This window comes from Pipra filicauda, unplaced genomic scaffold (genome assembly GCF_003945595.2).
Source record: "Pipra filicauda isolate LSUMZ 115617 unplaced genomic scaffold, ASM394559v2 scaffold510_size705862_pilon, whole genome shotgun sequence".
In the NCBI taxonomy this organism is placed as follows: domain Eukaryota; kingdom Metazoa; phylum Chordata; class Aves; order Passeriformes; family Pipridae; genus Pipra; species Pipra filicauda.
In genome coordinates this window covers 195,720-221,399 of record NW_024104655.1, presented here as the reverse complement: position 1 = coordinate 221,399, position 25,680 = coordinate 195,720, and the positions used below count along the sequence as shown (strand labels likewise).

Genomic DNA, 25,680 nt, shown 5'->3' with positions numbered 1-25,680 from the left:
TTTTGTTTCTGTAATAATGTGGATGTTGGCCATCTGTCTGATCCTGGAAAGGTTGTAAGGTTGTCCCCGCTCCCCAGGTTCTCTTCCCACTCCCTCATTGATCATAATGCTTGATTTAGGTGCCACTAGATTTCCCTCTTTGTTCTCCAGCCCTTACCTCCCCCCTGCAAACACACAGGCATTGTGCAATGGTGTAAAAGCTCTTCTCCCTGCAGCTGGGAGTAGTAACTGCTCAGCTGGTTCCAGCGCTGCCCTAAAGCTGCTGTAAAGGTCAGAGACAAGGGAATTTTAAAAAGCAAAACAAGCTGTGTTGTTGTCCCCCCCCCCCTTTCAATCCTGGCTGTGTGTTTTGATCAGCACCACAAGCAATCTCGTGTGCAGACCTGCCCTTCTCCCAGCCCTGTGATTCCGGCCATCGAGGGCAGCGTGTCGGGCGTTTTTCCAGCACGACTCCAGGCTTGGCTGCTGCCACAGCTGATTGACTTGCAGTGCTTGTCAGACACAAAGCACATTTTGAAAGGAAATGCCATATTGAACTCCCAGGGAGCTGATGGGTATTGTGCACGGTCATCTGATGGCACAGATGTGTCCCTAATAATCCTTCCAGGAGGATATTTCCTCCTGGGATGCTCTGGCCATCTGATCTGCTCTGAGGTATGCTGACCTATCTTGACCCAGTTTATGATCAATTCTCTCTGCTGTTTTCTGAAAGGAGCCCAGAAATATCACTTTATCGTTTAGATTGCCTGGAAGTTGTGGTACTCGAGTGTCTGTTCCTTCCACAGAAGATACTCTGTGGTTCCTCTCAAGCTTTAACTCTTACAAAAGGCAGGAAAGCCACTCTGTGTCAGTGTGAGCAAGGGTAAATTCTCTGTAGAGCTGTGATAGCTAATCAGTATTTGGCAAATAGTGCAGGGAGGAAGAGATTTGTGGAAGCAGAGGTGACTTGTGTTCCACCAAACATTCCTGGGTATGTTCATCCCTGTGAGTACAGTGACCATTGTGCCGTTGTCTTAAAAGTCCTTTTTTGGAGGTTTGTGTGTTCTTGCAGTCCTGTGCCTGTGAAAGAGGGATGGTTTCCATGCATTCCCCCTGATGTGAATCCATGTGTTTTGCAACACCTGCTCTTCACGTGAGAATGGTGCTAATGCCGGATTTCCCTGAAGGTGAATCAGGTGCCTCAGGTACAATGGGATGGTTAATTCGTAACCTGGTTGTGCTGAGCAGTGAGCAGAGATAAGCTTGGGAGTTCAGAGGCCTGTTAAAATCCCTTTCAGCCAAACCAACAAACTTGTTGAGGGCTTTCCACTCCTTTTATTTGAAGGGTTTTCATAAACACTCAACTCTGCTTTATTACCGGTGGGTCACACTAGAGTGTCTAAAACTAGCAGTCAACAATCTGAATTTTTGTTTGGAATCAAGTGGGATGCAAAGTCTCCCATGTTTATGACAGACACCAGGGATTCTCTGGTGGAACACGCACAGTTTGATTTTAGGTTAAGAAATACCCAAAGTCTGCCTCTACTATCCTCATCCTGTCCCTATGTGTGTGTTACAAACATCTGTAACAACATGGACACATACTGGTTTTTCAGGCTTCAACCAAAAATATTCAGTTGTTTTTAAGAACAAGGCCGGAGAAATAAATTGTTTTCTAGATGTTAGGAAGTCCTTACCTCTGTTCCCTGGAATGTTCCCATGATCTCGGGCTTTACAGCAGGGGCTGAAGTTTGCCCATTACAAAGGACATGTGTTTTTTAAACATCTAAAAGCCCACCCAAACCTGGTTATTAGAAAAGCTTGTTCACCAAGCCCCAGCCTCCACTGGTTCTGTAGCTTTCTTGTGAAATGCTTGAGGAGACCTGGATCACGAGCCAACCTTCCCGACAGCCCTTGTTTACGCTGATACTGTAGATGGAGGAACTTTGCAACAGCATCACCCGGTCCGAGGATGCCCCTGTTAGAACCCCACAAGGACTGCAGCTCACTCCTCTCTGCCGTGTGGTTACACAGCATCCTGTGTTCTCTTACACTTCAAAATCCTCCCAATCTCGGAATTTCTCACTAAGCTCAGCCTACTAGATGTATTTGCAGTAAGCTCTTATATACTGTTAGCAGGTCTACTCTCACAATAGGCTCAGTGAAGTGTCTCTAATATGATTGTCCATGCCAGTGGCTGCTCTCTTGCAGCCCACATGAATTTTGTTATCAAAAGGGAAGGATTTATGTAATGTTCATAACTAACCAGCCACTATAAATTCATGTCTTGCCGTTATAGCCATTCTCAGCTCCCTCTTTTCAGGCTTCAAGGTATTTCATTAAGCATATGAGGGACTGGGAGTCTGAGAAACAGTACAGAATATATGCTTAATTTAATGCTGAATTGCACCGATATAAAGATTTTGATATTAAAGAGCCTGGGGCCAAATTCTCAACGTTAATTAGGCATAGCTGTATTAGATTCTATATTGCTACATGATGAAGATCTTGTCCTTCTGCCTGAGATCTGAATCCTATTGCACAGGTTGTAAATGATAATATCTGGTGTGAATTCAGCTCGATTGATAGCAGCAGCAAACATCCCCTTTTTGCTCCTTAAGTAGTACATTGCCACCTGAGCAAGTCTCAGGTGGTTTGGTTGAGCCACTCCTTGTCTCAGGGGGTGACCTCAGGAGGCCTCTTAGCTGTGTTGGAAATGGTATAGACAGAGATGTTGCCTTAAGTACTCTGGACTTTGAATTATTTAACTCTTGTGGAAGGAAGTGGGGGCTGGGGGAAGCACGGCAAAGGAAAGGAGAGATTATTTCTCCCCTTTGTAAAACTATATTGGGTTCAACGTCACACCATGAAATATCCAGTGCAGAACTCAAGAACTGCTCCAGTGGATCTTCACTGACTTATCCAATTGCGTGGAACATGGGGATACTTAACCCAAATCTGTCGGTTTTAATTATTTTCCTCTGGACAGATAAAAGCTTTCTATAGGTTCCTGTAGAATATTTGCTCTTTCAAGCGTTCGTCTGTGCTTTGATACTAAACGATTAAAGCATGCTAAAAAAAAAAACAGCCCCAACCTTTAGCTCCCTGTTCTTGGGCCCCCTGACTGCAGCTTTGATTGTTGACCTAAATTCCCCTTTCATAACTGAGTCCTGTCACCTCTGGTTGGAGTCTCCCAGCAAAACAGGCACGGCCAACTTTCAGAAGTGCAGGGCACTGTTTTCCGTCCTGCCTTGCAGGGCTGTGACGGGCTCCACAGCACACCTGATGTGTTCAAAGTCAAACTGACCTCCCTCTTCCCCTTCCCCCACCTCCACCTCCTGGAAATGAAAGCATAACAAGGCTTTTTTTCTTTTTTTTTTCTAATTTTGCCTTTTTTTTCCTTTGTTTTCTTTCACTTCCCATTGCTCAGCAAAGTGAGGAAACTTTTTCTGCGTAAAGATTTAAATTAGTTAATTCTATGGCTGGGCTGATAGCTGGGAAGATTGCTGTTAGCAAGACATAAGAAACAGCTCTGAAGTGAGTGAGGGAGGCCTGGAGTGTGTTATTTATAACATTAAAGTGGATTACAGCAGCTTGCATGGGCTACTCCGGCCTCTCTTCTGTCAAACTCTGCCCACAGATTGCTACTTCTGACTCCAGCAGCTCCCATTCCTCTGTGGCTGCTCCCATCTCAGTTACAATGCCTGTTGTCCTCACCCAGGACTGTCTTCCAGAGGTTCAGCAGCTGATGCTCCACGTTCTGTTTGTGCTGCCAAACCCTGTCCCGTGCACAGGGCCCATCTGAGGATGTAACTCCACTTAAATCCCCAGAAAAGTCCTGAAAACAAAGTAGCTTATAAATGCTGGCATTGGTTACAGACTCCTGGAAGAGGTCAGATGGACAGTCATAGAGATGGTGAAGCCATTGTGGGTCAGTAGCCAGAAAACTACTTTTCACTTGTAAAAAAAAAAAAAAAAGGAGAGTCTGTATTTCTCATTTTCCATGTTTGGCTTTTGGCTGTGGGCCATTGGAGTTGATTTTTCCAGCTTTCCCCACTCTTTTGATGCCTAGGAATTTACTTTTCCTATAAGGGACAAACATCAGGGGACTGGAAGGAGCCTCGTGGGCCAGTGAAGTCTGTCTCTGGCCAAGCATAATGGAATGTGGCATCTTCCTCTGATCGTGCACTTCTCCAGAGTCCTCTGAACAGTGACTCACTCCTTTGTGGAGAAGATACCAGTGCCTATTACTGGGAAGCTGAACTAGCACCTCTTCTTTTTTTTTGAAAATAAAACATAAAATTCCACTTCAATCCCTTGGGCTTCAGGAACAAGAGCTTTACAAGGAACAAACCACTCAGACTAAGGAGTCAGAAGGGCTGCCAGTGTTCTGCTTAGCTGTAGCTCCATCCCTTTCTAGAAACTCAGGGCAAGCAGAAGTGAAGAAAACTGTTTGCTGCTGTATGAAACTTGTGCATATTTTTTTAATCTAATTGCTGTGGGGAAAACAAACATCAGATTTATTTCGCACCATTTCTTGGCTCAGAAACGTCAGGCACATTCGCCAAATTGTGGTTTTCCAGTCATTGGCTTGAGTCTCATTTACCATGAGGCCTCTTTACACCACTCTTGGTTTGTAAAGGGATATTAAGTGGCTAAAAATGTCCTCTACCGCATTATTGTAAAGAATTCTCAGTGTAAATGAGAATCTAAACTCTGTATGTTTTTCATGTAAATGTTGGTTGTGGTCACAGCTGACTTGAAGTTCGGAGTGTCAAGCATTGTGTGGGGTGATTTTGCTCAAAACCAGCCTTGTTTGGGGTAAAAGAGGCCTCTTCTTGTTTAAAATGTTCTTAATTATGTCTGAGGAATAACTCATGGCTATGGAACCTTTTACTAAATTGAAATAAATTGTGAAAACATCAAATTATTCAGTTTTCAGAAGTTCTGGCAATTATTTTACATGTCCCTCTTCCAATGGCTTTGCCCTTATTAGTTGTCATAGAAGAAGTAATAAATTCTTTTATTATGACATCCGAAGTCCCAGCTGAAATTAGTTTCATTGTGCTGGGGACAAAACGGAAAAGTGACACTCCCTTAGCCGGAGGATCCTTAGTCTAAAGCCAAAAGTAAAGTGAAGGATTGGGAAAGTAGGTACAGCATTCAGGCAAAAGAGGGTCATAAAGAACGGGTACAACTTGCAAGGGGGTTGGGTTTCTTATCCCAGCACAAGACAGTGTGGTTTTCTTATCCCTTTTCTTACTCTTTTTTTTTTTTCCTTTCTCTTAAGAATAAAACAACTCTTGCTGCTGAAAGGATTGTGTTCAATCCATCTTTTCATCAGGAGTTGGATGTCTGCAATAGTAAAAGTTTGAGAAAAGAATACTGTACGTGGCATATGGATTCAGTAATGACCTTTGCCCTAAACTAGAAAATGCAAGGAACTGGAATAGTAGTGTGTTTTAGTTCAGCAGCTTTCATACTGGCATGTTCAGTGGTGTCCCTATTGTCACTGGTTTTTTTTTCTTTTTTTGCCCTCCTTTGGCTCCCTGTAAATCTTGAATTGATGGCAGCTGTTTGAGCCAAACTCAAGACACGATGCATCACATCAGGGTTTAAAGGCTCAAAGGCAAGGGAGGATTGCTACTATTCTGTAGTATTCCTCCAGCAGCTCCATCTGTTCCAAGGTCAATCACCAGCATCATGCAGCACTTCAGAGAGAGGAAGATGTTCTTTAACGCTGCCTGGGTAACTGAATCTCCAGTCCATAATAATTTATTGGTTCTTTGGGGGAACATTTCTAGGCCCCGGTCAGTGCAAAGAGCAAAGAATGCTGACCCTAAAAGGCTGTATGGTGGACTTCCCTGGAGCTGGAGATCTGTTCCAGGACTTCCAGATGTCTCTCCAGCCATGGGGATCTTGGATGCCTGAAGAAACAGGTGGAGCCTGTGGTCCACAGGCCTGGAGGATTTGGATTCTGGGTGGTAAAGGTGGCAGGAGATGATTGGGACAAGTTGACCTTCTGTGCTTCAGTCAAAACAGCCAAGGGAGTCCCTGAGGCTCCCCTGGCCATGCTGAAGACAAGCAGGTTCTCAGCCCCAATTTCTGCATCAGTTTTGCTGCTCTCACCATTTTGGCACGTCTTGTCAGGCAAAAAACTCTCTTACAAAACGCCTGACCAGCTCTAATGGTCTTATTGTAATAAGTTGAGATTTTTATGACTTATTTGGGAGAGGGACTTGTCTTGCCAGCTGTCTTCTTATTCATTGCAGTATTATCCACCCACTATCGTTGGACAATACCTTCATTTGAGATTCATAAAAATACAGACTTTTATGGGCTCTCATACATCTGAAAATGAATGCTTTGTGAAAGTATTTATTCCATAAAGAAAAATTTGAAAACACTTAAAAAATAGACTCCAGAAGGTTATTGGTAGCTTTGGCTCTCATAATATCACGAGTTTCTTGGTTAAATATCCATCCCAGCAAATGTCATTTTTTTTAGCACATTTGTTTTTTTCCTTCCCTGGTTCTCCTCCTCTCCTTTCTCGTGATCTGAAGTAGAAGTATAAACCAGAAGCTGGTCTTGAAAAGGTTTTGAACTGAGTGCGCCCTACAGATGAATAAACACATTACCTTCCTAACCCTGGGATCTCTCTTCCAAAGGAAACAGGAAAAGGGGGAGCTCAGAGTCCCTAGCAAAATACCAGTGTGCAGAAAAAAAGGCCCGCTTAAATGTTTTTAACTTTCCCATCAGAAGAGGTTTTTTTACAGGGGAGGGAGGAGGAGGAGGAGAGGGGAAGGGTGTGAGGAGAAGGGGGGAAGGTGGGTGCTGGGAGAGGGGAGGAAAAATACAGTGAATGCTCCTGTAACCTTTGCTCTGTTGATACTAGACAAGACTGCACTGCTAATGAGTGATTGTTAACAGATGGCCGTTGAGCAACTTAGTCAGAAGCAGAAGATGTTATTTGGTTGTAGTGTGGGGAGGGTTAGGGTGCAGGGGTGAGGTAAGGGGATATTTAGTCTTTTCACGAGGACTGAACTGTCAGAGATTTATGATTTTCCTTTAGGCTTTTGGAAGGGGAGGCTTGGGGGAAGGATTGTTTTCTGTGTGCTGATAGCAGAGAGGCCGTTTGGTGCTGAAAGCTCCAACGATGAAGTTATCGGTTGAGGGGTGTCCCTGCAGCCCTTGGCCACGGAGAACTGAAAGATGGGAATGTAACTTGCTGAGCCTCATGTCCCAAACTGAGAAGGAGAGGGCTCTTCCCACCACTTGGAGCTGTCTGAAGACTGGTTGAGAGTGCTTTGAGTGTGGATCCACACTTTGTCTATAGAATCATAGAATGTTTTGCGTTGGAAGGGACCTTAAAGACCATCTTGTTCCAACCCTTCTGCCATAGGCAGAGACACCTTCCAGTAGATTGGGTCTCTCCGAGCTCCATCCAGTCTGGCCTTGAACACTTCCAGGAATGGGGCAGCCACAACTACTCTGAGCCTATGGGAAAAATCATTAGAGTATATTCCATGTGGTGCATTGAGTTGATAGGAAGCTGTGCATGTGAGGGAGCAGGAGTCCTTCTGAATGTGTATGTCCATCTGTGAATGTTTTTTGCCCTTTCCCAGTGTGGTGTATACCCTCTTCTGCACATCCAAGTGTATATACCATTTCCTTACTGGTTTTGTTGGGTAGGGCTCTGAAGGTAACCTGAACACATCCCATTCACTCTCTGTAGGATTTGTGTGCTTGAACCCATCAAGATTATTGCAGCTGCTCAACGTTTCTCAAAGTGTGCAGTATTTGGATTTTATACTTATTTCTCCTCTGGACCTTATTAGATACAGGGTTATGGGTATGAAGTATGAGTGACATCAGCAGGGATTGCTTGTCAAGGGATTGCTTGTTGTTGTTTTCAGCCACTGATGTATGGCTTTGAGGGAAGGTAAGAACCAAATGCACAGTCCAACATTTTCCTGAAAGGAATTTGCAGAGGAGTTTTGGGCTTTGGTCAGGAAAGGGGAATCCCATTTCTACACTTTGCTGGCAAATCTTGACCTTTAATAGGAAGTCTTAACATGACCTCCCACAACCGTGCACCAGATGATTTAAAGTCTTTCTAGTGCACCAACTGTCTAACAGATGTAGGTGAGTGTGTGTATATACATCTAGAGAGATATATTTATACAATTTAAAGACTAAATGCCTTCACTCTGTCATCCTTATTTATTCATCTTTCTTTCTTTTTCGGGGGGGCGCGCAGGACTGTATGACAAATGTTCTTACACCTCCCGCGACCGAGGATGGGTCCTGGGGATTAACACCGTCAGTGACCAGGGGAACAGAGACCCCCGTTATTTCTTCTCCCTGAAGACGGACCGTGCCCGCAAAGTGACCACCATCGCGGCACATCGCAGCTACCTCCCCAACCAGTGGGTGCACCTGGCTGCCACCTACGACGGGCACCTGATGAGGCTCTACGTGAACGGCGCCCAGGTGGCCACGAGCGGAGAGCAGGTGGGCAGCATCTTCAGCCCCCTGACCGTGAAGTGCAAGGTGCTCATGCTCGGGGGGAACGCCCTGAACCAGAACTATCGGGGATACGTGGAGCACTTCAGCCTCTGGAGGACAGCCCGGTCTCAAAAGGAGATCTTGTTGGACATGGACCAGGCGGTTCACAGGCAAGACACGCCCCTACCTCAGCTAGTCCTTCAAGACAGTTTACTGAATGTGAAAAGCACCTGGTCTCCCATGAAGGATGGCAGCAGTCCCAAGCTCAAGTTCAGCTACCACCATGGCTATTTGCTGGACACCAGCCTGGACCCTCCTCTCTGCGGGCAGACGGTCTGCGACAACACCGACGTCATCGCCAGCTACAACGAGCTGCCGCGGTTCCGCCGCGACAAAATCGTGCGGTACCGCGTGGTGAACCTCTACGACGACAAACACCAGAACCCCACCGTCAGCCAGCAGCAGATCGACTTCCAGCACCAGCACCTGAACGAGGCGTTCAGCCGCTACAACATCACCTGGGAGCTGGAGGTGCTGGAGGTGATGAACTCTTCGCTTCGCCACCGCCTCATCCTGGCCAACTGCGACATCAGCAAGATCGGGGATGAGAACTGTGACCCTGAGTGCAACCACACCTTGACTGGCTACGACGGAGGGGACTGCAGGCACGTGCGGCACACGCTCTTCAACAAGAAGAAGCAGAACGGGGTGTGTGACATGGATTGTAATTACGAGAGGTACAACTTCGATGGGGGGGAGTGCTGTAACCCGGAGATAACAGAAGTCACCAAGACCTGCTTTGACCCATATTCTCCTTACAGGTAGGCGATTTCTTAAACAAGCTTTTTTTATGGTCATATTGATGAATGTCTGTCTCGGTATTGATCAGCCTGCTGGCTTGTTGAACCCTTGTGTTGTGGCTGTTATGGGTTTTTGGAGTTTGTAATGATTTTATTTTTTTCTTAGCGTTTGGTTCACATTACAGTTATCCAAATGCAGTCTCAGTAATGGTCTGAGCAGCATCTAAAGAAATTCTGTGCTAAAGACTGTGAAATCAGCTCAGTTGGTTAAAACTTGGTGCTAATAATGCCAAGGTCGTGTGTTCAATTCCCTGTATGGGCCGTTCACTTAAGGGCTGGACTCAATGATCCTTGTGGGTCCCTTCCAAGTCAGAATATTCCATGAATCTGTGACTGAAGCAGCCAGCTTTGGGAGACCCGTTGGTTTTTGGCTATGAGCAGTATATTGTAGCACTGTGAAGTTCATTTTAACCACAGACTCTTAGGAGTGGGGATTGGATGTCATAGACAGCTCATGTGTATTTGGAGAGGGAAGAGCAGGCATGGAACGGAACATGAATACTCTTAGGTAGACTTAAATTCTGTAGGACTTTGAAGGTAGGTAGGTAATTCTATCTCTTCATGCTCTGTGTACAGCTTTCTGTAAGCACTGCTTGCAGAGGCAACTGAGTCTGTAGGTTCTGAGGAGGGAGGTGCATCCAGGTTCCTGGCAGTGCTGTTGCACACACTGGGTGGGCACTGGAACTCTTCTGTGCCCCTTTTTACTTATATATGAAAACAGGGGTGATGCACCTTCATTGCAAGTGCCAGGACAACTTTCTGTGGGTGGATGTGAGTTGATAAAATCCTGAGCTCCTCAGCCAAGGCCTCCTTATGTTTTAGCTTGAAGAGTGGCATCCTTGAATAACTTGTGTCAGTTGAGTTCCACGTGCCTACAATTACTCCAGATTTTGGTCATCTTCAGATAAATTTATGTGTTTAAGTAATAAAATGTTACCTTTGAAGGAGTTAAAAACATAAACACAGAAAAGATGGAGGTTAAAGCTGAAATTCTGTTGTCTGTATTCCATATCATAGTTTTTTTAGGGCAGTTCATGAAGTAATAAAGGAGGAACCTCTAAATGGTCAGAACACACAATGTTATCAACACTAAAGTTCAGGTTAATAAGGAAAGTATGAGCTGTTCTGGAGTCCCTTCCATTACAGCATTTCAGACTATATTTATAGCTTCCTTAGTAAAGAGAAGTTTTTAAACAACATTATCAGCTCTACTGGAGCTTTAAATACACATAATTAAGCTGCAAAGAAAAGCTTCCTTTCTGTGTTTTTTTTTAGCTACAGTGAGGTTGTTTTTTAAAAAATCCTTCTAACTCAGCTTGACTTCAGTCAGTTACCAATGAATAAAGCTCAGATGAGGAGATACTTTAAATATTAATGCTTGAAAACATTGAAAGGAAAAATACAAATCTTTTAATACTGTTCAACTGGAGAGGAGCGCAACCAAGCAAATATCATCAAAGGCATAATGCAAATTGGATTGTTTTAACACCGTAGTTCTGAGAACTCGAGGTGTTAGTTATAACAACTAGCACAATTTTTAGGAAAATACATTATTTTTAATTTGATAGTACCCTTTTATCACTTGTCCTGTGACCAGCATAATACCCATATAAAATGAAACAAGAAAAGCCTTGTAAATTATAGTTAACAGATCTAAAACTGTGTCTCACTGTTATTCTGATGTACAGAGAGGTTTCTATTTCAAATGAAGCCTTTTTGCTGAACAGGCTGTGCTTGCACAAGCCTGAGCAAGAAAATGAATTCCAAAATCTGAAGTTACCTTAACACCACCTAGTTGCCTTTTATACAGTTTTAGGTTCCTTTTGGAGACAATCACCTTGCTGAGCTTGTCTGGAGGGTTTGCATTTCATGGCCTTGAGCTCGTAGATCTTCTACACGTTCATTTTGACTTGAGAGAAAACTCTTCTTGCCTTGAAATAGTGAGGGAGGCCTGAAGGTCCTATTCCACAGGGTAGAGCCTGAGAAGATCCATAGATGCTACAAAGATCTTATTGCAACAGTCAGATTTCATTGATTTGCCTTTGCACAGACACTGTAATGCAGCTTTGATCACTGGCAATGACACCATGGAGGGCAGTGGAAGATATTTCATCTCTCCGAGCCTTTTTTTGGTGACCAATGTGCTTGGGCTGAGCTCAAACCCACCTCTGTGATGGCTGTTGCTCTCAGGATGGCAAAATAGAGCACTTGGGTCTGTGGACCTACCAATCAGGTCTGTAAAGCTGGGTGACACTGCTTTGGGTATTTAAGTCAACAAATACAGATTTAGGGCAGTGACTTTGGCAGCAAAGCCTTCATTGACTACAAGGGTGAAGATTCAAACCCTATGTTTGGCTTTGGGATTGCCATCAGCATCACCCCCTGAGAGAGAGATTTCCTTGTCAATTAGTGACTAAGTCAAAACCCAGTCAGCACCATCTGGGCCCATTTTGTATCACCAGCCCCCCTTGTCATCACTGTCATTGGCACAGAGTCCTCAGTCCCCTCTGGTGCAGGCCTTGCACCACAGCACTGAAGACATCTCCACAGCCACAGAGAACTCACATCTCATTCCAGGTATTTCCTCTGCCAAAGTTCAGTCTAACAATAGCAGAAGAAAGGGAAAAGATCCTTCATTCTGGTGAGGAAAGGCAGGAAAGAAAGATTAAATGGTACCAATAAAGAGTTTCCTGAACTTTGTGCTGTAAAGTGCTCTTCAGAGTCGTCCCTGGTACTGGGGGAGCCTTCAGGCACTGCTGGGTTTGTTCCTTCCACACCCTCAGTGTCAGCAGTTGTAGCCAGCTGTTCACCAGGCACAGTTTATTCCCAAAGTGCTTTTGTCCTTTGGAACCAACCAAAAAGTGCTAATGCTTGATTGATGCTGTTATAAACAGGAACCCTCCTCAGTGCCTCTTCATCCCCAAAAGATGATGTATCTGTTTCCAGCCACTTTCCTTCTTCTGACTGTCTCAGTTCCAAGCTCCATCCTGGGACAAAGTTGCCATGAGCCTTGATACGGCCTGTGCATGCTTTCTGACTAAGAGACACCACTGGAACAATTCCAAGACACCTCTGATCTGTGTTACAAGTTTCTTGTGATCCTTTTGGCACCTTGGACAAAGAGAGCTCAGGTACTTTGATAATACTTCAGTCACTGCTGTGGTACAACTGTGGTGACTTTAAAGCTGACCCCAGCAGCAGAGCTGGTTGGGTTTTTTGTGTTTCTAGCCTCTCTTTGTGGCACCTCTCCAAAAATATTTGCCTCCAAAAAGCTGATGTTCTGTGCCATAGCCAGACAGTGGAGATGTTGGTGCATAGAGGTTTAAGTACATTTAAGTTTTCTGGAGGGACAACACTGAGACTTGGGAGCTCTGCTCCCGGAGCTGCTCAGCAGAAAAGCCATAAACATTGTGGTACCAACTAGATCATCTCTCCTCTGTTTTAATAGCCTGCAGGGAAAAAACAAAGGACTGGTTATCATTAGCCACACAGCAGGCTTTATCCAAGAATATCTGCCTCGCTTCTTTTTATTAATTTCATGAGGGAGGGACAAAATGTATTTTGTCCCAGCAGAAGATTTACAAATATTGTTCCACTTTTCTGCAATTCTGGGAAATTAAAACATGCTAAGATCATACAGTCTGGCCCAATACAAAGGGAAGGAGCAAGGATAGACACACTTGCCAAAAAGACACATTCCTTGTGTTATTTGGTATATTGCTGGTTACAAAAGAGGGAAGGCTTTGAGCTCATGACACCTACCAGGGCTGCTTTCCAAAAAACTTGAAACGAACAGCAAGGGATCATAGGAAATCATGCTCAGTAAATGCCACTTGATGTGGTGAGTTCTTGCACCATCCTATGGTTAACTGAGCCATTCCTTTTATGTAATATTGGGTTTGCACATCAGGCTTCACCACAGGATTGCACGGACAGATAAGGGAGCATTCCCCTTGGTGCCTGCTTAGGAGAACAGTGATGAAATTCCTGAAGCAGTAAAAGCTCCTACAGTCTCTTCAAGCTCCCTGGATTCATACAGCCTACTGAATACTTGCTGGAAATCCCCTCAGAATAACTGACCCGGGCACAGTCTTTCTCAGCATCCACATGTGTGCCCTGAAGGCTCCCACAGCCCTTCAGCTCTGCCTAAATCAGGGGCAGGGATGAGCTGTACAAGTTCTGGTCTGTCTGAAGCACCTGCCTGCAAACTCAGGTTGACACCAAACCAAGGAATCATAGAATGGTTTGGATAGAAAGGGACCTAAAAGATCATCTAGTTCCAGTCCTCTAAGAGCTAAAGTCCAGTGTCTCACTGACCTCACCCTCTTCTGTGGCCTTTTCCAACACTTGTTTTGGGCAGTTCAGCAAAGCTCAGGTTGCATCACATCAGCTTGCACATTCCAGACATATGTAAATTAGGCTCTGAATAGACGTTTGAACAATTTGTAGGAATTTCCATAGTGGTTTTGAGCAGGAAGGGGTGTGTCAGAGCCGTGCATGAAGAACACACCGTGCTGTGGCATGTGGGCTCCAGCAGTAGCATTAGAAGGAGGAGGTGGTGGCTAATCCACAGCTCAGGGCAGCCTTGAGCAGGTAACTGAGCTGTGGCTGCTCTCCAGGGCTCTTCTATGGACTATTAGATCAGCCTCTTACCTCTTTTTCCTTCTCTTCTGCTGGAAATCTCTTCATGAGGCTTACTTGAAAAATATGGTCAACTTGCCCTGGAGGAGGGGGGCACACTGAATGCCCTTTTCCAGGAGCTAGAGTTGTAAGAAATACTCCTTGATTCCTAAAAAAGGGCTAATTTCCACTTAATCCTAAACACTAAAAAAGAACAGAAGAAATCCATCAAAGCTCTTCAGTTCCGGGAGCTTGAGAACTTAATCCCCTGCCTCGAAGAGACCATTGTGCAGCTCTTGACATCAAGGATTGCTGCATTCACACAGGTATCAGACAGACATAGAGCAAATACCTGAGGTTTTGTCTAGGGATTCAGTGTTAAATGTCCAGTTCTTTAATTACCAGGGCTGTTTAGAAGGTGAAGAGTAATGCTGTCAAGGACAGAGTTGCGGTATCTTGGTAGTTGTCACCCAAAAGCCAAGTCCCAACAGGAAATCCTCTGTTCTCTCTGTTTATTCTGTCCTCTTTTCCAGATGTCAGGGATGTTAATCAGCTGGGAGGAGTTGCATCTGTTCCCATGCAGGCAACTGACATTTATAAGTCTAGTATTGAATTCTGATACAGACAGGACTTCAGTGCTAAAGAAACTATTTCTATACGATTGCACACCCTAGAAGCAGTAGGAGTTTGCTCCATTTAGCCTGACCCACAGTCATCTTTTCCAACAGATTTTTTCACAACACATTTTTTCCCCAAGACTCATAGAACTTATGGTTTCTTTCATGGACATTATCCATTATGGAAAAAGATCACTGTCTGGTCGAACTGCAGGATGCTTGGGATGAAGGGAGCCTGTAAAATCTATGGAGTAAACTGTCAGAGATCATTAAGAATCCTTGTGGGAGACAACAGATTAAAGTATTATAATACTCTCCAGTGCTAATGCAGACCCATTTGGCTCTGGAACCCCACGTGGAAGATTGGCAAGTGCAGAGTCTGCAGATGTGGCAGGGACTGAATTTGCCCCTCACTGCTGGGCAGCACTGCACCCTCCAGGACCAGCTCCCCATGGATGCTCTCCAGCAACCCCTTACCAGCCTCTGCTTAAGGAAACAAAGTGGAGCTCATCCCCTCCCACGTTCTGCAGTGCAGCAGTGTGTACAGGCTGGTTTATTCTCTTTATTAATCAATCCAAGTTGTACTGTCTCTCACACAGCCCCACAGCTTGATCACATCCCACATGCCTCCTTCAAGTGCTGTGGGGCCTTGCATTAATCACCCTGTTTTTCTGCCACATCCATTTGTGTACAACCTCTCTTCACTTGTGGCTGTGAGGTGACCTTTGCATTTTTAATTAAAGGAAGCTGAAACCTCCTGTAAATTCAGGAGGTTGCCCCCTTCACACTGAGGGAGATGCACAGTGAATTTCTGTGGCAAGCTTAACCAGGTGCAATACTTACACTTGCAATTCCCATTCTGTCTTTCAGTCTTCATTCCTAATAGGCATTTAAGTCCAATTCTAGCAAGCAATAGCTGCCCTTTGGGGAAAAACAGAGCAGCCACCACCACCATGCTGAATTTACAGCATCCATGAACAGGATGCTTTTGACTTTGCCTCTCATATGGATTGCTGGACTTGGGCAAACTGTACTTCACTTTTTTGTTGGTTTTTTTTCCCCCCAGTGATCCCTTTGCTATTGCTGCCAGTGGAAATGGATAGAAATATTTCACAAGGGATGATGCTGGCTTGTGCTGTGTATTGGGGGAGTTTGCTCTGTGCAGCCACACTCCAAACCTCAGCGTTACTGGTGCCTTCACACAGTGGGTTTTCAGGGTTCAGGAGAAAGGGGTGAGAAGGATAAGGTGAATTTTCTTTATATATTCTAATCTGAAAATGTAAATATAAGCAGAGGTTTAAAGACTGGCCTAGCAGCTCTGCCTTTGCCTGATATCTGTGAACCTAATGGTGGGGGAGAGCAAACCCAAAAGTGTGATTATTCAGGAAAATAGTGGTTTCTGTAAGCAGTTTATATTTTTTGTGTAGAAAAATACCTTTATGCCACAGAGGACTTGTCTGCAGCTTCAGCAGATGTGATTGAAAGTCTGGGAAAAGAGATGCAAGTTTTGAACAGAAGAAACAAATAATAGTCATAGAATCACAGAATGGGTTATGTTGGAAGGGACCTTAAAAATCATCTATTTACAACCCCCCTGCCATGAGGAGTTTCTCAAGGCTCCATCCAACCTGGCCTTGAACACTCCCAGGGATGGGGCAGCCACAGCTTCTCTGGGTAACCTGTGCCAGGGCCTCACCATCCTCACAGGGAGGAGGGTGGTCTTGCTGTCCAGCAGGGACCAGCAAGGTGGGGAAACCAAGTAGATGTCTCAGTTTGTCTTCTCTTAACTGCAGCAAGTCAATTGTCCCTCAAACACTCCAGGATCAGGACAGTGTGGAGCTGTCCCAGCACTTCTGCACCTCTCCACCACTAAGATACTCTCGTGCAGAGCAACTGCTGAGGCCAATTTCACATTATGTGTGATGTCCTCCCCATGAGATGTGTGTCAAGACACCCGCTGAAATCATCAGATAGTCCTAAAACTTTCTTTGTGGGTGATTTGAGAAGGATGATCATAATTTCCACAGAGCTCTCAGGAGATGCAATGATGCAGAACCTCAAACAGCTCTGTCAGGGTTACTGAGATACACTGGAACCACTTCAGTGTTTGCAACTTGGTCATAAAACTGTGCTGTAAAAATGATGCTGATGGCCATAGCCGTGTTTCTTCCAGATTCATGCAGAAGATGGATATATCCCCATCCCACAACACGGTAGAGTGTTCAGACCAGGAATATAAGCCACTAGTGTCAAAAGCAATTCTGTGTTCGCTTGATTTCATCCCTCCCTGACAGGGAACTGCAGGACCCACATACTGTGGAGGAAGATTAGGAGCACGTGCTCTGCTGGGGTCAATGAAATCCTGTCCTTCTGTTTTGCTCGGAGTAGATTTGCAATTTTGAAGTTTCTCAGGGTAACTCAAGTGAAACTACCTAGTTTGCATATAATTTCAGCACTCCAAATTAGCATAAATTTGCAGGAAAGTGTTTTCAGGTTCATTAATAATGGATGGGTGGTTACACCACCGGTGTGTTTGCTCTCAGCTTCCAAGAGGATCGGGGTGAGCTGCGCTGAGGAAACTTCTTGGACTATTTAAATGTTTGGGGTTTGAAACTCTAATAAAGCTCCAAAAAGCCAGGAAATTTGGAGTGAAGGCTGAAACTCCATACCTAGTGCACCCTACTGGGTCTTTGTATTTCAGAACACGTTACGTTTGTTCCCTGAAATATCTCCAGTATGGAACTCTTTAGGGTGGAGTTTCACCTTTAACTCTAAATTTCCTGGCATGTGTGAGTTTGAAGTACACGTTTAGCTTTTCCCCAGTGCTGTTTTTCATTTTTAATTTCCTTTTTCTTTTAAAGGAGGGACCCTGCTAGAAGGACCCCTACTAAAAAGGGACCCCACTGAAACCAAGATTAGAGGTTTTGGCCTAATTGAGCCTTTCTGAAATTCCTTAGGAGAACTAGATTCAGCAATTTTTTTTTTTTCCACAGTTGTTTTAAAGACTCTTGTGGCCAATCCACCCCGGTGTAAAAGATCGATAAAATCCTCACCCTGCAGACCAATTATTTCAGAAGGTACCCAGATGTTTGCGTAGTTTATAACAAACCTTGGAAACACAACATCTCCTGTAAATTGCAGTTAAAGGTCTGGCCATTGACATGGGTGAGCTGTTTGTTGTGAAATGGATTATTTCCGTTAATTCAGTAATTGCAGAAGCGGCCCATGTTTGCTGTTGACACTTGTTGGGTTACATCAGTGATGGTAAAATAGTGGAAACAGCAGTGGTTTGGAATGAGAGCAGTGGCAATTACCTGCAATGCTTTTAAAAATAATTTTGGCCCTAGATGTTGAAAAGATGTGTCATCGCTGATTTGTGTGAGGGCAGCTTCAGCAGGGTTGAATTACAAGGCTTTGGAGAATAAAATTCTTTCTCCTGCCTCAAAATGCATCTTTGGAGCTATACTGCCAGTAGATAATATGGAATAAATTTGCTTCTCTTGCTATAACTTTGTTGTGTCAATAAATTGAGGACTTCAGTGAGAAGCCATAGTAGTTAGTTTTCCCAGCTCAAGACTCTCTTGGTTTTACAAATCAATCCCATCAGCTTTGCAAGGAGGATTTATCTCAGCGAAATGTCCCTTGGGAAATCTGAAAGGTGCTGAAGTTGTGTGGCACTGGGTCTGTGAGCTCCTGCAGCCTCAGCCCAGGTGTGCTGGGAGTGTGGACATCCCAAGCCTGGCTTTCAGAGGACCTGAGAATCCTGTACCCTTCCTCTGCTCATCCTTGTGATGCCTGTGGCATTGCACACTTTGCATGGAAATCCCGGAAACTCAGTGTTCCCTGAGAATTTTCAAGAATTTTAATTACATTTCAAAGTGAAATCCAGGGAGGATTCCTGCCATCAGGAGTCAGGTACTTTGTCACCAACCAGCTGCTCTGTGATGGGACTGGTACCCTGCAGCACTAGAGAGGATGAGGAACTCCCTGTATCCTCTACTAAGCTGAATATTTCTCATTCCAGCACATAAAAGCACTTTGCCACTTTACCAAGATTCAATATCCCTCTCCTTTCACCCTTTCCAGTATGGCCCCATCAACATCCTTGTGTTGTATTTCCAGCCTCGACTTTGTAATACAGATCACAGCTGGTTGGTTTGAATTTCCCCTGAGTTACCCAGGATGCTGCTGAAAGCACAGGAAGAGCAGAAACGCTTTAATCACTTAAATCAATCAAACAAAAAAAAAAAAAAAAAAAAGAAGTAGACTAGACCTTAAAATTTACCCTGTGACCTTTGATACTCACTGCGATGACGTCTTTGTCCTATTTCTTTAAGTGCAAGATTTTACTGGGACTTGGCAAGAAGGGTGAAGCGAGGAAGACATGGGAGGGGGGGGGGTTTGCTGAGTTAAAAAAGGGAAAAAAAGAAAATGTCAGTGAGAAAATGGAAATACCCTGATGTTCTCCAGCCTGGAAGAGCCGGCTTCTCTCTCCCCGTGTTGCAGGGAAGGGGCTCCTTTTCCATTAGCTTGACTATGGCCGTGTTTAATCGGTTTGCTCTGACTTGGAGCCAAGAAAGGGCTTTGCTGTGTGATGCCGGGTCCTGCGTGTGTTCAGGCATCCACAGCTGTTCCCTTGCAAGGGCTGGCTTTTGACTACTGAGGTATTTTTTAATAGCCACAGAGGGCAACTATTAATAGATGAGATTTACCAAAACACGGAGCTACGCAGCGTGGCGTGGAGGGGAAGAGGGGAAAGACACAGCAACCTGTGTGATTTATGTCAGGAAAATTCCATGTCGAAATTATACTGGAAGACTCAGTAAAAATGAATATGCCAAGAAGGGGATTTAGTCTGTTACTTGGGCCATGCCAGCATTTCTCCTCCTTTCAGGACCTGCCTCATCACATGAAACATGTTGCTGAATTATTTCTTCGGCATTAAACAGCACAAATTGTACAAAGGATGAAGATAAGACACAGAGACACAAAATGCCAGCTTTTCTGAGATGTGATTAAATACCAAAAGGAAGCGGAGACATTCCTGACCCTGAAGACGTTTCAGTTTGATCAGATGTGGGATTAGGGGTAAAATGTGAAGAATTCCACATTGTGTGGAAGGAAAAAGCTGATCAGGAGTTCACCTCTCTGTTTATTGATTCATTTCTAATTTCCATGATATGATGTAATGAGACTGGTGGCCTTGTCAGACTTGCAAATTATATTCATGTATCAAAGAAGACAGGCTAGTGAGCAATGACCAGAGTGGAGTGAGGATGTCAATTTAAGCTTCCTTTGCAGTCAGAACTCAGACATTGATTAAATATCATAAAATCCAGATGATATCAATTAAAAGGCCCATCACTGTAATCACCTACACATTTTTTGTGCACCTTCCAAAGGCATAAAAGGGAATTAAATTCCCAAGCCAAGACCCACTGACTAGCTGTAGAGCGTGGGTATCAAAATCCCCCTTACACTTTGAAAAGCTTTGCCTTAAGTTGTTTTGTGTTTCCTTAATTAATTAATTTGTTTTGTTTATTTAAAAATGAGTCAGAGAGAGATTAGCTGGTGAAAAATTGTAAGTAAATAAGGAAATATGCTACACTCATTTAGAGAATGTGGGTAGACATTGAAAAGGCCAGAGGTTGGTTTGCTTCACGTGAGCATCAGAGAGAATGGAAATATTTCCAAATATCTGAATTGCTGAGGTTTGCACAACGGGTTGAGAACAGTTACAAAACAGCATTTTTCTGTGATCTCCTGATTTCCACAAGCTTGGTGATGCTCTATTCCTGTCTTCAATCCCAGGAAACACAACGGGAGGCAAACATAGGCACGCCCGAGAAATACTGAGAATTAATTACTTCTGTTATTCAAAACACCTGAATATGTTTGGGCTTGGCATTTCTGGTTAAGAGGGTTTATTTTGCCTTTGTGCTGATCCCTCTTGAAATGGTAGTGTCACTGTTATTGCATTGAGAGCTGAGGATAAGCACTGGCTATTTGCAGTTGTTGCTCAGTTCCTTAGGGAATGAGTTGTGCCATCTGCTCACCACAGGTATAGACACACAGCATAGGCTTGAGTGAGAGAATTACATCTTAAAGTCTTTATAATTGCAGGAGAAAAGGTCAGATCTTCCACTAGGATTCAGGGCACCAAGTTTAGACCGTGAAAATAGGTATCTAAATGTCCTTCACAATTCATATCTCCCTGCGTTCCTTCACAGTCATTCAGTCTTTCCTATTTTTGTGTACATAGTGTTGTTCCAAATGTATGTTATGCTTTCTGTCTGGACTGAGTTACACATCCCAAGCTCTTTGAAGTCCGTAGAAAGATTGAACTCCCAAAGATTTTGGTCCTTGCCTCGAATCTCCACATCCAGAGCACGAGTGAGGTCGAGAGCTTTCCTGAGAGAAAGGGCAGAAGGTGAGGGGAAAGCTCCTACAGCACAGCACTGCACTAGAGTGAGTAGAAGAAATGTTTTGGGTAAGGATTGATGGCAACAGTTCACAGCATTATGAAAATCACTTCCCTTTTGCCTCCAGCATTTTTACCACGACTGTGTCCGTGCCAAAACCCAGAGCGCGCTCACTAATTCTTCCAGAATTGATCGGTCATGATAAACTTCCAAACACAGAGTAAAATGCCTCTGTCAGACACATCAGAGTGTGTTTCTCCCAGTTTGCCTGAAGAATTCTGTGCTGTTTGATTCTCCCCCTGCACCTAATTTGATTCAAAAAAAAAAAGGGCTGGAAGTTCCTGGCTCTCTCTTCATACGCTCAGAATTCTTCTAATAGATTTACTTCTGAGGATAGATTTATTCATGTGTTTTTGCTACAAAGTGTCTTATTTGTGGAGGGTGATTAAACATTGGAATGGACTGCCCCGGGGAGGTGGTGGAGTCACCATCCCTGGAGGTGTTCAAGGAAAGGCTGGATGTGTCACTCAGTGCCATGGTCTGGTTGACAAGGTGGTGTTTGGTCATAGGTTGGACTCGATGATCTCAAAGGTGTTTCCCAACTTTATTGATTCTGTGATTTTTCTCTTAAAAATTCAGGCTAAAATCTTTAGCTCTTCTCGTCTTGATCAGACACAAAGTTCTCTTTGCATCCATCTGGGAAAAATACCTGAAGCATTTCCAGTGTTTTGATCTAGAAATCCATCATGAGGAGATGATGCAAAAGGTGCTTCCAGGATGCCTTCTCTTCCCCCACGACTGAGTAAGGCAGCATGTCAAGTTTTACAAAGTTCTTGGCATGTGCTTGAGCTGGCATGTGAGTTGTGGAAGTGAGGGAATTCATAACAGTCCCCCTCTGCCTTTGACAGGGAGCTGCAAGACATTTCATGCTAACACAGGGTTTATAAATGTGGTTTATAATTTGAGGTCTATGCGTGTGGAAATGGGCAAAAATGACAACCTGCAGGTTTTACTGGATCCTTTGCAGAGTTGGGTTTTTAGCCATCAAGACCTTAAGTCCTGTAGTAGTTGATAGTGACATATTACCAATAAATTACAGCAGCAGACCAGGGCAAAAGCTGATGTGTGGTTGAGATAAGCAGAGTGACAGAGGTTGCAAATGTTATTTGTTATTTATGGGGAAATTAAACTGTGTGGCCTGTCCACAGTGGTTGTACTCAGGGCAAAACTCGGTCAAGAAATCTGCCATAAAGGAAAATTAGAGTTTTGCCCTTCTTGTGTTATCATTTGACAATGGAGAACAGATCTTTGCATTCTCACAGCCCTTTGCTAGAGGTCTGGGTTTGATTCAAGTGGATCCACAGGCTCGTGATGCCAAAACAGGCAATTTCTGCGCTCATGTCTGAAGGCCAAATATATGGGTATGATTTCCTATAGTTTACAGTTACATGCTGGATCAGTGCTGCACGTTTCATGAGCTGCCAGTCCAATTTAGCAGGGTCTTGGGAAGTGTGTCCTCCAGGGACCGCTTACAATCAGCCTTATGTTTTGCACTGATAGTGCCTGTTTTCTGGTGCACGTGTTAGCAGATCCATATGTGAGGAAATCCAAACGTCCTTCCATCCAGCTAATAACCTGGGCATTAGCTGTGGCTGCTGCCCACTGCTCATTTAAGGAGCAGAGGACATTTTCTGCTTGATGCATCCCCCAGTTCAAGAACCATCCTCACATGTACGATGAGGTCTGTGGGATCTGTGTGGAAGTTGCAGGTCCTGCACAGGTTTAAAACCCAGAGAGTCTGAAAGTTCTTGAGTGTTTGGAAAAGGCACATTTGCATCTTTCCTCCTGCTTTTCTCTGGCTCAACAGAGGGGAATGAGGGGCAGGATTTTGATGTCAAGGAGTTCATTATGTTGGTGGTGCCTGTTACAGCCATTGCTGCCATGTTTTGCTGGATTTAGAAAACACACTGTCCACAGTATTTTCTTTCTCTAACTCTGAACTATTTTCATTGCAGGTGTGTTGTTGTTTCTGCCAGGTCACCTGGCAATTTTACTGTGGATTCTGGGAACTTCAAAGCTGAAAGTTCTTATGTAAAACTTCTGTTTCGGTGACTGACATTTTCGGTTTCCTTGTAATCTCTTCACGGCTGGGAAAGAACAGCCTTTGTAGATCTCATAATATTTAGTAGTAGACTATTCAGTTGTTCGTTTTTTTTCCCTTAAAAAAGTGTGTTCAACTTTGTTGTTGAAGATAAAGACTTATAGGTATGAATCATCAATATCCCTGAAAAAAAAAAAACAAACCAACAACAAAAAACAAAACCAGAAACCAAACAGAGCTAAATATTAGGGAGAAAAAATATCTCATGAACTTTGAAAATGTGAGGCTTTAGTGCCAGGGCACAAGTTTTTCTTGGTTTCCTTGAATTGAAGTCTCCATGACCAGACTACGTTCTTTGTGATCTCACTTGGGTGTCTCCTACCCTTTCCTGCATAAGATGAAATAAGAGGAAATTTCAACCAGTCTCATTTGAATCGGGTTTTAATTTCTTTCTCAGAAAAGAGGAAGATTGGGATTATCCTAACCATAAGCCACTGATGATCTGCCCACAGCAGCAGGACCAGCTTCATGCACAGCCCTGCCAGGAGGTTAAGAAATGAGATTTGGAAGTCCATGAGTTATAAAAATAAAACCAGAAAAGAAGCGGCATCTCCAAAGCAAAAGTGATGTTTTGCAAGCTGCATATTTGGACTGGTTATTTTGGCCCATCAACTCCAGAAGGGCCTGCAATAAACATGCTTGGTCCTTCGTGGTTATATACGATTTTGTTTTATTTTTTTGTTGATGTCGGCTGGATTCCAAGTCTCTCTTCATTCCAGTTGCAATGTATATCTCGCTTTGTGGCACGGGGTTTATGTGCAGGGAGGATTAGTGTCAAAAAGTGAGATGAAAGGAGCAAAGAATTTGATCTTGTTCTTTTTCCATCCTGCATTTTTTGCTGTGTGTTAATTGGGAAAGATGCTAAAGGACCAGTCCCTTAAAGTCCCAGCTGCACACCCAGTAGAGCCAGTGCCACGTGAGCACCCCATGGCCACAGTGCTCCCCACCCTGACCTTCCGAAGAATCCCAAATATTCCCACGATAGGTGACCCATCAGAGCCCACCCAGGCAGGGTCCTGACCCATCCCATCTCCCCGAGGTTGCTCCTGCATGGGCAGATGGCACAGGGAGCTGGAGCCCAGGGCAGAGCAGTGTCCACTCCACAGGGTAACCCCATGCTTTCCATGGACTCTAAAGAGGGGGACACAAAGTGCTCCAGAAGTGCCAAACCAAGGTTACTCCAACCATGACTCCCACAGGTCCCACCAGCAGGGCACGTGTTTGGGCAGGCTGCAAATGTGACCTCCAGCCTGACCCAGGATGGAGATGAGAAAGACAGGCTGGAGTTGAGTATTGGTGGTGGAAATTTTCAGACATCTTTAATGTAGAGAGATGCCCTGAGTTAGCCCATAAATAAAGAAAATTAAAGAAAAAGTCACAAGTTGCCTCTTGATCTCTAACTTCCAGTCACACCAGTCACTGGACTCGATGATCCTTGTGGGTCCCTTCCAACTCAGCACATTCTGTGATTCTGTGGCTAACAGAGGCTCTTCCTAACTCTTGCCCTGATTCAAGGGAGTGATGGCAAGCTGAGTTCCTGGTCTCTGGTGCTTGACTTTAAAAAAAAATCAGGTTTGTTCTGGTGACTGTAACCAAACTGTCCTTTACTTGACCTGTTGTGCAGTGTTGCTGTGCCTGTATCTGTTGGTTGTTCTTGGAAGCTTTGGGGTGAGAGATGGTGTGTAAATGCCAAATCTTATTAGAAATGGTGGGTGCTCCCTCCTTGAAAGCAGAGTCCTGTTTCCACAAGACTGTCTGTTTATGAAGTTAATGTGCTACATTGTCATCAGAAAAGGTGAAGTTGAGGGATTCAGGAAGGACCAATTTATAACAGGGAATTCTGATGTTCCATCTGTGGAGCAACCAGTCTTCAGGACTTCTTTAGAGATTGTAAAATACAAGTCAGAGACTATAAAAGATCAGAGAAGGCTTGTAAAATATGATTAGTGGCCACCAGCAGAAAACTTCAAGGATCAGCAACACAAGACACCACTTATTTAATGGAAGGATGATCCCTATTATCAGAAAACTCGAGAGGGCGAGTGGCTGATCCTCACTGTCACTCTGAATGACTGTGTTACTTTGAACAAATTATTGCATCTCTTGATCTCAGTTTTCCCATTCAGAAGACAAGGAAAAATATTCTGTTGGCCTATTCCATGACTTCTTCAGTCATGGTAAAATTTCTAGAGGGGAGGCCCAGCACAAGGGGTCTTGTCCTGATTCAGTCTCACTTCAGTGGGTGGATGGGGTTTGGAGCAGTTCAGGGGCTGGTGTCAGGGCTTTGACCAGAGTGGAATGTCTCTCTTCATGTTTAGGAAGCATTTTGAGGCCCAGAGGGGAAGCACTCTGCAAGTGCCAAGCAGTATAACCCATGGTTAAAGTAGCCTAAAATATATATATATATACACACCTTCCTATATGGGCTTAAACTCTCCCATTTGCATGAATGAGGTTTGTTGCAGCCAAAAAAGGTTTTCATAAAGTGGCAAAGGAAATCTCTTTTAACAGAA

At 44.2% G+C, this 25,680-nt stretch overlaps 1 protein-coding gene across 1 annotated transcript in view; it reads left to right on the top strand.

The window, feature by feature from the left end:
• The window catches only part of PAPPA (pappalysin 1), a 180,972-nt gene that overhangs the window by 18,292 nt on the left and 137,000 nt on the right, over positions 1 to 25,680 (top strand). The window contains exon 2 of the mRNA XM_027749372.2: positions 8,240 to 9,308. Coding sequence (XP_027605173.1) covers positions 8,240 to 9,308 — 1,069 coding nt within the window. The remainder of the gene's footprint in view (positions 1 to 8,239; positions 9,309 to 25,680) is intronic.